Genomic DNA, 13,200 nt, shown 5'->3' on the forward strand with positions numbered 1-13,200 from the left:
ATTACCAACAGAGCACCGAGCTACTGGATCCAACAATCACGTGATCAGCTGAAAAGTTTGATCTCAGAACTTTCAGCCAATCCTGCGACACGATCACGTGATGACGTAGAATAACACGATCCAGTAGCTCGGTGCTCTGTTGGTTTTGTCTGGTGACTCTATAATTCCAATATTTTTATATTGAATTTAAAAGGCCACGAAGTTTGGCTTTCTCTCAAACTCATTTTAACACTTTGTTGAGGCTTTACTATGGAATTATTAATTTAACAACTAAACTTTATTTTTAATTATTATTTGCAAGACTATCATGATGTGTTCACGCTGCTCATGTGTCTTTACTTCTATCATCTATTCATCCATCTTTATAATCCGACAGAATGTGGACCACCTTTGGGGTCCTTGACACTTCCACACACTACCACTAGGGGCGTTGTCGAGCCATGCAATTCCACACAATACCAATGGGGGCGATATAGAGCAACACACAGATTGAGGGGTGGGGGGGCGCACACACACACAAAAAGTCTGAAATAAGTCACTTTTAGGGACAATTGAGATTTTTAGACAGAAATACATTTTAGAGCTGAACACGTTCTGAATGAAAACTAATTGGGGACCCTGGTTTTCGGCCCCAAAGGGAACGACGTCCCCAAACAACCGGTGTGTGAGCTGGTCAAAGTCCCCATTCTGGGCCTAAGTAAGTGCACACTAACACACACACACGTACACACACCTAATAATAATGATATTAGCGTATAATGTACAGGTTAAAAGCAAACAATGTTCATGTAAAAACACGATCTGAGAGTGAACGATGGGGGGTGAGTTACCTGGACGCCAGCTTGTTCTTCTCCTTGCGCGACCAGGGCCGGGCGGTCAGAGGGAGTTCACTCACGGGCGTCAAGTCGCTGATCACTTTGTTGAGTTTGCGGAGCTCGGTGCCGATCTGGAGCAACTTGCGAGGGTTCGGAGTCAGATCCTCCACGTCAGTGCGGCGCGACTTCTTCAGCATGTACTTGCCTTTGGGCACAAGAGGTGGAGAGTGAACCGATGAAAGAGTGAACGAGTGAACTAGTGAACTAGTGTAAGAGTGTAAGAGTGAACTAGTGTAAGAGTGAACGAGTGAGAGAGTGAACGAGTGAGAGAGTGAGAGAGTGAGAGAGTGAACGAGTGAGAGAGTGAACGAAGGAATGAGCGAAAAAGAAAGAGCGAATGAGTGTAAGATTGAAAGAGTGAACTAGTGAAATAGTCTAAGAGTGTAATAGTGAACCAGCGAACGAGCGAAAAAGAAAGAGCGAACGAGTGATGTTGAAAGAGTGAACTAGCGTAAGAGTGAACGAGTGTAAGAGTGAAAGAGTGAAGATGAAAGAGCAAACGAGTATAAGAGTGAAAGAGTGAACTAGTGAAAGAGTGTTAGAGTGAAAGAGTGAAAGAGGGTAATATTGAAAGAGCGAAAGAGAGAACGAGTGAACTAGTGAAAGAGTGTAAGAGTGTAAGAGTGAACGAGAGAAAAAGAAAGAGCGAACGAGTGTAAGATTGAAAGAGTGAACATGTGAAAGATTGAAAGAGTGTAAGAGTGAACGAGAGAAAAAGAAAGAGCGAACGAGTGTAAGATTGAAAGAATGAACATGTGAAAGAGTGAATGTGGGAATGAGCGAAAGAGCGAAAGAGTGAAAGAGTGAAAGAGTGAATGAGTGAACGAGTGAACTAGTTAAAAAATGAAAGAGAGAACGAGTGAAAGAGTAAACGTGTGAAAGAGTGAACATGTGAAAGATTGAAAGATTGAAAGAGTGAAAGAGTGAACGGGTGAAAGAGTGAAAGAGTGAAGTGTTGAAAAGAGTGTAAAGGTCCAGTGGTCAGTACCGTGCAAAGGTCCGTTCTTCTGGTACAGGTTACTGGGGAGTGTGTGTCGATCCCACTCTGACGGCTTCAACATTCGCTCCTGCTTGCACGGCGTGAGCTGCTCACTGTATTCCCAGAAGTAGCGACGCTTCCCTCGCTTCCTGCTCGACACGCCTGCCGTCAGACCGTTGACGTCGTCCACCAGCTCCATGTCGCAGCCTGAGGAGCATCAGTTAGGTTAGGGTAGGGTAGGGTAGGTTAAGTTAAGTTAAGTTAAGTTAAATTAAGGTAGGGTAGGGTAGGGTAGGTTAGGGTAGGTTAGGTTAGGTTAGGTTAGGGTAGGGTAGGTTAGGTTAGGTTAGGTTAGGTTAGGTTAGGTCAGGTCAGGTTAGGTTAGGGTAGGGTAGGTTAGGTTAGGTTAGGTTAGGTTAGGGTAGGGTAGGGTAGGGTAGGGTAGGTTAGGTTAGGTTAGGTTAGGTTAGGTCAGGTCAGGTTAGGTTAGGTTAGGTTAGGGTAGGTTAGGAATTTAGATTAGATTAGGTTAGGTCAGGTTAGGTTAGATTAGGAATTTAGATTAGGTTAGGTTAGGAACTTAGATTAGGTTAGGTTAGGGTAGGTTAGGTTAGGTTAGGTTAGGTCAGGTTAGGTTAGGTTAGGTTAGGGTAGGTTAGGTTTGGTTGGATTAGGTTAGTCAGGTCAGGTCAGGTTAGGTTAGGAATTTAGATTAGGTTAGGTTAGGAATTTAGATTAGGTTAGGTTAGGTTAGGTTAGTCAGGTCAGGTCAGGTCAGGTCAGGTTAGGAATTTAGATTAGGTTAGGTTAGGAATTTAGATTAGGTTAGGTCAGGTCAGGTTAGGAATTTAGATTAGGTTAGGGTAGGTTAGGTTAGGTTAGGTTAGGTTAGGGTAGGTTAGGGTATGTTAGGTTAGGTTGGATTAGGTTAGTCAGGCCAGGTCAGGTTAGGTTAGGAATTTAGATTAGGTTAGGTTAGGTTAGGAATTTAGATTAGGTTAGGTTAGGTTAGGTCAGGTTAGTCAGGTCAGGTCAGGTCAGGTCAGGTCAGGTTAGGAATTTAGATTAGGTTAGGTTAGGTTAGGTCAGGTCAGGTCAGGTTAGGTTAGGTTAGGTTAGGGATTTAGATTAGGTTAGGTTAGGTTAGGTCAGGTCAGGTCAGGTCAGGTCAGGTCAGGTCAGGTCAGGTTAGGTTAGGTTAGGTTAGGAATTTAGATTAGGTTAGGTTAGGAATTTAGATTAGGTTAGGTTAGGTTAGTCAGGTCAGGTCAGGTCAGGTCAGGTTAGGAATTTAGATTAGGTTAGGTTAGGAATTTAGATTAGGTTAGGTCAGGTCAGGTTAGGTTAGGTTAGGAACTTAGATTAGGTTAGGGTAGGTTAGGTTAGGTTAGGTTAGGTTAGGGTAGGTTAGGGTAGGTTAGGGTAGGTTAGGTTAGGTTGGGTTAGGTTAGTCAGGCCAGGTCAGGTTAGGTTAGGAATTTAGATTAGGTTAGGTTAGGTTAGGAATTTAGATTAGGTTAGGATAGGTTAGGTTAGGTTAGGTTAGTCAGGTCAGGTCAGGTCAGGTCAGGTTAGGAATTTAGATTAGGTTAGGTTAGGTTAGGTCAGGTCAGGTCAGGTCAGGTCAGGTTAGGTTAGGAATTTAGGTTAGGTTAGGTCAGGTCAGGTCAGGTCAGGTTAGGTTAGGAATTTAGATTAGGTTAGGTTAGGTCAGGTCACGTCAGGTTAGGTTAGGAATTTAGATTAGGTTAGGTTAGGTTAGGAACTTAGATTAGGTTAGGTTAGGAATTTAGATTAGGTTAGGTTAGGAACTTAGATTAGGTTAGGTTAGGAATTTAGATTAGGTTAGGTTAGGAATTTAGATTAGGTTAGGTTAGGAAATTAGATTAGATTAGGTTAGGAATTTAGATTAGATTAGGTTAGGAACTTAGATTAGGTTAGGTTAGGAACTCGACTCACTATGTTTGAATTCACTTTTTTTTTAACTTTATCAAAACATTTTATCGAAGAGTTTTTAAAGCATTTTAACTTATTTTTGTTATAAGAGAAGTCGATCATTTCTTCATCCAAAAACTTTGAAAGTTTGAATTTGTTGTTTTTCTAAATAATTACATTTAAAAATTGGAATATTTTCAATATAAATGCTTCTTTCTTTTACACTTACAGTTTTTTCAATACTTCAAAAATACATTTTCTAAATTCTACATGTTTTAATTTGTAGTTTATTAAAGTCAATATTAACATGTTCATTTAAAAAGGCCAACAGACAATACTAATAGAAAACAGAGCTACTGATCCGATGCTTTTTCGTTATCACATGATTGGCTGTTGGATCCAGTAGCTCGATGCTCTGTTCGTAATGTCTGGTGACTCCGTTATACTAACATTTATATGTTGAATTTTAAATACTACAAATAGAAAACATTGAATTCAGAAAATATCATTTTAAATGATTGGAAATCGAAAATCTAACTCTAAGTGTAAAAAAATAATTAATAAAGTTATAATAATAGTTGAAATTTATTCTAAAAAAAAAAAAAAAAAACCTTTCAATATAGAAATGATTTAATTCAATTATTAAAAAAACAACTCAATGCTTGAACAACAAGATTTAAAAAGAAAGAATTGAATAATTCAATGTTTTGATAACCCAGATGTTGTCCATACATCACCTGGTTCTGAGAAGGCGTCGCTCATGTCGTCGTCCTTGTCTGCTTCATAGTCGTCGTCCTCCTCCTCCTCGTTCTCGGACAGCTCGTGCTCGCTGCCGAACCCCTCGTCGTGGTCTTCGTCGTCGAGCTCCAGCCCGTCTCCTTCCTCCTCTTCCTCCTCCTCCTCCGCCTCCTCCTCGTCATCCTCCTCTTCCTCGTCCTCCTCCAGCCTGCTGCGCGTCAGGAACAGGGAGTAGTTGTGCTCCTCTTCCTTGCTCTTCTCCGCCGCCTCGGCCACCAGGACCCCGGCGCCGGGCAGACCCTCTTCAGCGGGCGGCGACCCGGGGTCGTGGTCCTCTGGACTCCGGCTGGACTCCACCAGTTCTGGGACAGACGTGGGCCACGAGGCAGCGGCTTCTCTCTTCACCGTCACCTCAGGCCTGGTCTCGAAGGCGGCGGCGGCTGCAGTGGCGGGAAGTTCCACGACGGCGGCCGAAGTCGAGGCCTTCTCGTCTCGGACCGGGGGAGAGTCCGGTCTCTCGAAGTCCGTCTGGGTGAGGATCTCAGGTTTGACTCTGTTGACGGACGTGATGCGAACTTTGGCCTTCCGTACGAAGTGCGAGCCGTTGGGAGGCAGCGCCGCCGTCCCCGACCCCGGCCCGTGGGACTTGACCTTCACGTGGGTCTGGTCCGCCCCGGGATTGAAGTGGATCTGGGTTTTGGCCATGGTTTCAGTGCAGGACGGGACGGGCCGGGTGGCCTTCTGGGAACGTTCCGGGAAATCCGGGAGAAGGCTGGGGGAGGTGTACGAGGAGCACGTGGCGCTGGGCGAAGGTCGGGCGACGCCCGGGCCCAGACCTTGGCCGCGGACCAGGGCTCTCTTGCCGTGACCCGGTGGCTGGGAGGCGTGAGACTGGGCGCCGAGGTCGGCGTGCGGGCAGAGCGCCTCGCACACGGGCTGCGAGTCCTCGCTGTTGAGCTGAGCCAGCGTGGGCGTTTGACCGATGACTTCCTCGTCCTGGTACGGGCTGGAGAAGTCGTCCAGACCCAGGAAGTCCACCTCCTTGGTGCCCCAGATGTCACAGCTGGCCAGCCGTGTGTATCTGTGCACAGGCAGACGCACACACATTTAAGGAAATCACACATTGATGTTACAACACATTAATAAATCAACTTCCTGTCCTGACAGGAAGTCCTCTCTCCCTCCCTTTTTATCTAATTAACCAAAGAACAACATGTTTGGTTCAATTCAACATTTCAAATGTAACTTTTAATTCAAATGTTTTTTTACGCCTTTACTTTTTTTAGTAATTGAATTTTAAAAATGCATTCTTTTTTTAAATGAATGACGATGAGTTTAATGTTCTTATTTCAAATAATTTGAAAAGCATTTTTTCTTTCATAGTCTTTTAAATTCAATATAAATGTTGGAATAATAGTGTCACCAAACATGAAAAATTACTGCACTTTATTTTTAAACTTTAATTAACTTTGTTTACTTGATAGAGCTCTCAGCCAATCACATGACGAGCAAGAGCTTCATTATTATAACGATGTGTTTATTCCATCACTGAACATCCTACTAGTGACGCAGTTACACGTCATCCTTCACTCAAGTCAATATTCCAGAGGTTTCTTCCTGTCTCCTCACAAGGGTTATTAAGTTAAGTTAAGTTCTCACGCTTCACCACTTGAAGATCCTCACTGAGGCTCAGAGCTCGACTGCTTTGGTCTGTCGGCTCCGGCCTTGATTGACAGCTTCATATGAAGTTAGTCATCTTCTGACTCGTGTCATGAAACAATTCAATATTGTATTTTCCCCAAACATTCATACGTTTCCTCAAAATGTTATTTGCTCAATTAAACACATTATTTCTATAAATATATCATCTTTTGCCAAACACTTTGTTTACATTTCACTCAATATCATCTTTTTTTTTATCTTCAAATGTATCTTTATTAGTGTTTTCTCATTCTCTACAATTTCAATTCCGTATCATATCAGATTTTTATTTGAATATCTGGTAGTTTTTATGTCTAATAACGGTTCGAATAGAAATAAGGAAGTGGGAATAACGACTTTGTTAGGTTAATATCTATGTTTCATATATATATATATATATATTCATTAATATCTCATTAATTGATCCCGTCAATCACCCTCCGAGTCCACGTTGGTCTCGGGGTACAGCGTGGAGTACCTGGTGAGGTCTTCCCAGTAGGAGTCCCACTGTTCGAAGGCGGAGCTGCTGCAGACGGTCTCGCACTCGCCCAGGTTCATCAGCTGGTCCATGCTGCCCTCCATCTCCTTCCCGGCGTCGCTTCCTCCCACCACGCCGTCTCTGTGGGGACTCTGCCGGTGACTCATGTCTCGGTCCTGTTCCGACGAGATCTTGGTTTCATCTTGTGCTTCACATTCTCTGTATTCGTACAACTGTACACAACACTGACTAAACTAACATTCTTCATCACAATCAAACATTTAAACGTGTAATCAGTTGGTATAACAAGATATTTTAGAGATTAAATGATCAGTAAAAATTATTTATATTTCAATGATGATGACTTTTATTTTTGATTTGACATCATTCCATCTTTAACCATTTCCTGTCATCATTCATGTGCCGTTAATAAAATGAACGTATTATAACCTTAATATGTTCATATGCATGTCATGTGATCATTTATGTGATCATTATGTGTGTCATGTGATTAGGATGCGTTTCATGTGTTCACTTATTTTCTCATGTGAACATTATTCATATGTGATTATTTGGTAATGTCATAAGAACAATATGTGTGTCGTGTGGTCGTTATATGTGTCATGTGATTATTATGCATGTCATGTGATTATTATGCATGTCAAGCGATCATTATGTGTTTCATGTGATCATTATGTGTGTCATGTGTACATTATATGTGTCAAGCTATCATTATGTGTGTCATGTGATCATTATATGTGTCAAGCGATCATTATGTGTGTCATGTGTACATTATATGTGTCAAGCTATCATTATGTGTGTCATGTGATCATTACATGTGTCAAGCGATCATTATGTGTGTCATGTCATCATTATGTGTGTCATGTGTACATTATATGTGTCAAGCTATCATTATGTGTGTCATGTGATCATTATATGTGTCAAGCGATCATTATGTGTGTCATGTGTACATTATATGTGTCAAGCTATCATTATGTGTGTCATGTGATCATTACATGTGTCAAGCGATCATTATGTGTGTCATGTGATCATTATGTGTGTCATGTGTACATTATATGTGTCAAGCGATCATTATGTGTGTCATGTGATCATTATGTGTGTCATGTGTACATTATATGTGTCAAGCTATCATTATGTGTGTCATGTGATCATTACATGTGTCATGTGTACATTATGTGCGTCATGTCATCATTATGTGTGTCATGTCATCATTATGTGTGTCATGTCATCATTATGTGCCTCATGTCATCATTATGTGTGTCATGTCATCATTATGTGTGTTATGTGTACATTATGTGCATCATGTCATCATTATGTGTGTCATGTCATCATTATGTGTGTCATGTCATCATTATGTGTGTTATGTGTACATTATGTGCATCATGTCATCATTATGTGTGTCATGTCATCATTATGTGTGTTATGTGTACATTATGTGCATCATGTCATCATTATGTGTGTCATGTCATCATTATGTGTGTCATGTGTACATAATGTGTGTCATGTGATCATTTATGAGAGCCATTTGATCGTTATGCGTGTCTTTGAAATCATTTAGGAAATTGAATTCTGATGTCACTTCCTGTGTGAGAGTGAAAACTCGCGTCCTATTGGTCGGGAGGTCATAGATCAACATGGAGCATCCATGACTTGTATCGTCAATAAATCTCCATAAAGAGTGTTTGAGCGACAACAGGAGTCTCTTCTTCCTCACGGAGGACGTTATGGACTCTAAGCGCAGCATAAACAGAGACGACACTGCTGACCTCCTGATGATAGGTTTCTACGCCGGGAGAGCGAGCGTGAGTCAGCGTCTGCAGAGCGAGACACCTGCAGCTGACAGCAGGAGCTGAGCCTGTTCAGAGCATCTACAGACCAGGAAGATGACCAAGCATCTGGTTCCACCACGGATCCATGCAACATTCAGATGCTTCCACTGTATTCATGAGTTCAGAGTCAAACTAGACGTTCCATAGACCATTACTTTTATTTCTAGTTCAGATCTAAAAATTATAAGTTTTTATTCTAGGACTTAAAATGTTGAAAAAAAGTGCTTTTATACTATATTTACATGTTTAGTCCTTAGTTTTCTGGTGAGTTATATTTAGATAAAATGTATCTAAAATGACACAATAAACACACAGATGTAAAGACACAATAAACGATACAAAACAACATAAATGGCCTTCTTAAGTTTTTGCATTTGTATTATTTTGTTGTTTAAGTGCTTTGTGACTCTGGTCTGTGAAAGATCTTAATATAAATTACTTATTTTTTATAAAGTTACGTCTTAGTAACACTTTGTAATATCCTCACCTTAAACATTTCATCATTTTCTTTTCGTCTATTAAATATTTTTCAAGTTTTCCATCACATTGAATCTCATGAATTCTTCATTCTCTCTCTTTGGCTTCGACGTTAAGAAAATTCATATCTTTATTTCACTCAACCTTAATGAAAAACCAAATATTTCCATTTTTTTCTCTCCTATTGTCTTTATAATTTCATGTTTAATGTAATAATACTGTAATATTACTGTTTATCTTAATAAAACAGAAAGCGAAAAACAAGTTTGAAACAAAACACTTCTTATGACAACATGAATGAGTTACTTTGTTACTTAAATAAGGTAAGGTAAGGTAAAACTTTATTGATCCCTCAGGAGGAATTGTTTTTTTCCAATAGCCAATACATACAGCAATTTTTTATAAAAAATCAAAAATAAATCAAAATAATAATAATAAGAACAATAACATAAAGAGAAAGAACAAGAATTACACTAGAGTATTATTCATTTAAAGTTTGAAGAGTACATTGTAATGTGTCAATAAAGGCATTCATGGACTTCCCTCCTGCGGAGAAGAGACGTTCAACTCTGACGGAGGACGTGAGACTCACCAGCTCGTACATGAAATCCGGGTCGGCGCTGGTAGCGAGCAGCTCCGTGCTGGTCAGCGCCTGGTCAGCAAAGGAGAAGTTTTGAAAGTCGTCCCCAAAGGGAGGCTCCATCCAGCTGACGCTGGGCTGCAGGGACGGACAGAAGCCGTGAGAACGAACCTCACAACAGACACATTTGTTGTCTCCGGTGACTACATGACTCTTCATCAAGGTCCATCAAGTTTAAAAACGAAACCAATTCATGTGATCAAGTCTGTGTCATTTATTGATGTCATGTGATCATAAAGCGTGTCAGGTCATCATTAATGTGATCAAGTTTTGACATGTGTTCAATTATTGATGTCATGTGAACATTATGTGTGTCAGGTCATCATTAATGTGATCAAGTTATGACATGTGTTCAATTATTGATGTCATGTGAACATTATGTGTGTCAGGTGATCATTAGTGTGATCAAGTTATGACGTGTTCAATTATTGATGTCATGTGATCATAAAGCGTGTCAGGTGATCATTAATGTGATCAAGTTATGACGTGTTCAATTATTGATGTCATGTGAACATTATGTGTGTCAGGTGATCATTAATGTGATCAAGTTTTGACATGTGTTCAATTATTGATGTCATGTGAACATTATGTGTGTCAGGTGATCATTAGTGTGATCAAGTTATGACGTGTTCAATTATTGATGTCATGTGAACATTATGTGTGTCAGGTGATCATTAATGTGATCAAGTTATGACATGTGTTCATTTTTGATGTCATGTGAACATTATGTGTATCAGGTGATCATTAATGTGATCAAGGTATGCCATGTGTTCATTTATTGATGTCATGTGAACATTATGTGTGTCAGGTGATCATTATTGTGATCAAGGTATGCCATGTGTTCATTTATTGATGTCATGTGAACAAAACGTGTCAGGTGATCATTAATGTGATCAAGTTATGACATGTGTTCAATTATTGGTGTCATGTGAACATTATGTGTATCAGGTGATCATTAATGTGATCAAGTTATGACGTGTTCAATTATTGATGTCATGTGAACATTATGTGTGTCAGGTGATCATTAATGTGATCAAGTTTTGACATGTGTTCAATTATTGATGTCATGTGAACATTATGTGTGTCAGGTGATCATTAGTGTGATCAAGTTATGACGTGTTCAATTATTGATGTCATGTGAACATTATGTGTGTCAGGTGATCATTAATGTGATCAAGTTATGACATGTGTTCATTTTTGATGTCATGTGAACATTATGTGTATCAGGTGATCATTAATGTGATCAAGGTATGCCATGTGTTCATTTATTGATGTCATGTGAACATTATGTGTGTCAGGTGATCATTATTGTGATCAAGGTATGCCATGTGTTCATTTATTGATGTCATGTGAACAAAACGTGTCAGGTGATCATTAATGTGATCAAGTTATGACATGTGTTCAATTATTGGTGTCATGTGAACATTATGTGTATCAGGTGATCATTAATGTGATCAAGTTATGACGTGTTCAATTATTGATGTCATGTGAACATTATGAGTATCAGGTGATCATTAATGTGATCAAGTTATGACGTGTTCAATTATTGATGTCATGTGAACATTATGTGTATCAGGTGATCATTAATGTGATCAGGGTATGCCATGTGTTCATTTATTGATGTCATGTGAACATTATGAGTATCAGGTGATCATTAATGTGATCAGGGTATGCCATGTGTTCATTTATTGATGTTATGTGAACATTATGAGTATCAGGTGATCATTAATGTGATCAGGGTATGCCATGTGTTCATTTATTGATGTCATGTGAACATTATGAGTATCAGGTGATCATTAATGTGATCAGGGTATGCCATGTGTTCATTTATTGATGTCATGTGAACATTATGAGTATCAGGTGATCATTAATGTGATCAGGGTATGCCATGTGTTCATTTATTGATGTTATGTGAACATTATGAGTATCAGGTGATCATTAATGTGATCAAGTTATGATGTGTTCAATTATTGATGTCATGTGAACATTATGTGTATCAGGTGATCATTAATGTGATCAGGGTATGCCATGTGTTCATTTATTGATGTCATGTGAACATTATGAGTATCAGGTGATCATTAATGTGATCAAGTTATGACGTGTTCAATTATTGATGTCATGTGAACATTATGTGTATCAGGTGATCATTAATGTGATCAAGGTATGACATGTGTTCATTTATTGATGTCATGTGAACATTATGTGTATCAGGTGATCATTAATGTGATCAAGGTATGCCATGTGTTCATTTATTGATGTCATGTGAACATTATGTGTATCAGGTGATCATTAATGTGATCAAGTTATGACATGTGTTCAATTATTGATGTCATGTGAACATTATGTGTATCAGGTGATCATTAGTGTGATCAAGTTATGACGTGTTCAATTATTGATGTCATGTGAACATTATGTGTATCAGGTGATCATTAATGTGATCAAGGTATGCCATGTGTTCATTTATTGATGTCATGTGCAGACTATGTGTGTCATGTGATCACAAAGTTGAATAGTTTTGTTGAGTAAATAAGACAAACAAGGCCTGTACTGTTAATGTGACACTATTTTCAGCAGAGTTTATCATGGACTTCTTTACGTTTCTATTGTGGTCAACAATAACAAACTAAACTTTTCCGGCCGCAATGCATCATGGGTCTTTTAACCGACTCCTCTGGGCAGGAATGTGGACGCGTGATGATGCTCAACCCCCTGACGGTGCAGAGACTTCATAGGTTAGGTTAGGTAGAACTTTATTGATCCCTCAGGATCACGTCCATCACAGCCTCCACAATATACGTTCAACCATCTCGATACGTGTTCAACGCTCGCGGGTTCAACTGCAGCCGTTTGCTCATTAACACGCAGAGACGAGGGCCACTGGCTCCTGACGCCGCCTGCTTACTAACTACTAACTAACTACTGACATCAAGATGTTGCTCTGCAGCACAATCACTTCTTTCTACGGTTGACTCTGGTTCTGCAGCGACAGACTTGAGAAGATGTTATGGAAGATAGTTGATCTTTATCTTCTCCACACATTTAAAGATCAGATCAGATCCTGGAGCTGCTACAGTGCAACCATGTTCATGCAGCGTCTCAATGATGAAAGGAGGTGAAACACGTTTTAAATGAATAGAAAATTATTTTTATATTTAAAAAAATATCTATAACAATTTCATAGAAACCAAAGAAATAAAATAAATTACATTTTTATCATTTTAAATGTTTAAAAGAGAGAAAAAAAACACTGTAAATATAACTCTTACAAACCCAAAAGCATAAATAAAAGATAATGGATGAAATAAGTAGATAAAAGTATAAATATAGTTATAAAACAAAAAGTAACTTAACCTTTGAAATCAAACTCTTCTTAAATGTACATGTTAACTTCACAAACTCATAGTAAAAGTGATATAAAAATAGCATGGATGAAAGAAAGAGGTAAATGTATATATTTAAAGTTATATTTAAATGCTATATTACGATGTGTGAATGTATGAGTTTTTATTTGTAATAAATAGTGGAGA

At 39.3% G+C, this 13,200-nt stretch overlaps 1 protein-coding gene across 1 annotated transcript in view; it reads right to left on the reverse strand.

The window, feature by feature from the left end:
• Window positions 1-13,200, reverse strand: part of crebrf (creb3 regulatory factor) — a 39,083-nt gene that overhangs the window by 14,417 nt on the left and 11,466 nt on the right. Inside the window, exons 3-7 of the mRNA XM_087806822.1 lie at window positions 9,626-9,751; window positions 6,707-6,882; window positions 4,527-5,608; window positions 1,864-2,061; window positions 831-1,020 (exon numbers count right to left, since the gene is read on the reverse strand). Of these exons, the coding sequence (XP_087662948.1) occupies window positions 831-1,020; window positions 1,864-2,061; window positions 4,527-5,608; window positions 6,707-6,882; window positions 9,626-9,751 (1,772 nt within the window). The remainder of the gene's footprint in view (window positions 1-830; window positions 1,021-1,863; window positions 2,062-4,526; window positions 5,609-6,706; window positions 6,883-9,625; window positions 9,752-13,200) is intronic.

The sequence above is a fragment of the Callionymus lyra genome, chromosome 14 (genome assembly GCF_982586985.1).
Source record: "Callionymus lyra chromosome 14, fCalLyr1.hap1.1, whole genome shotgun sequence".
Classification (NCBI taxonomy): domain Eukaryota; kingdom Metazoa; phylum Chordata; class Actinopteri; order Syngnathiformes; family Callionymidae; genus Callionymus; species Callionymus lyra.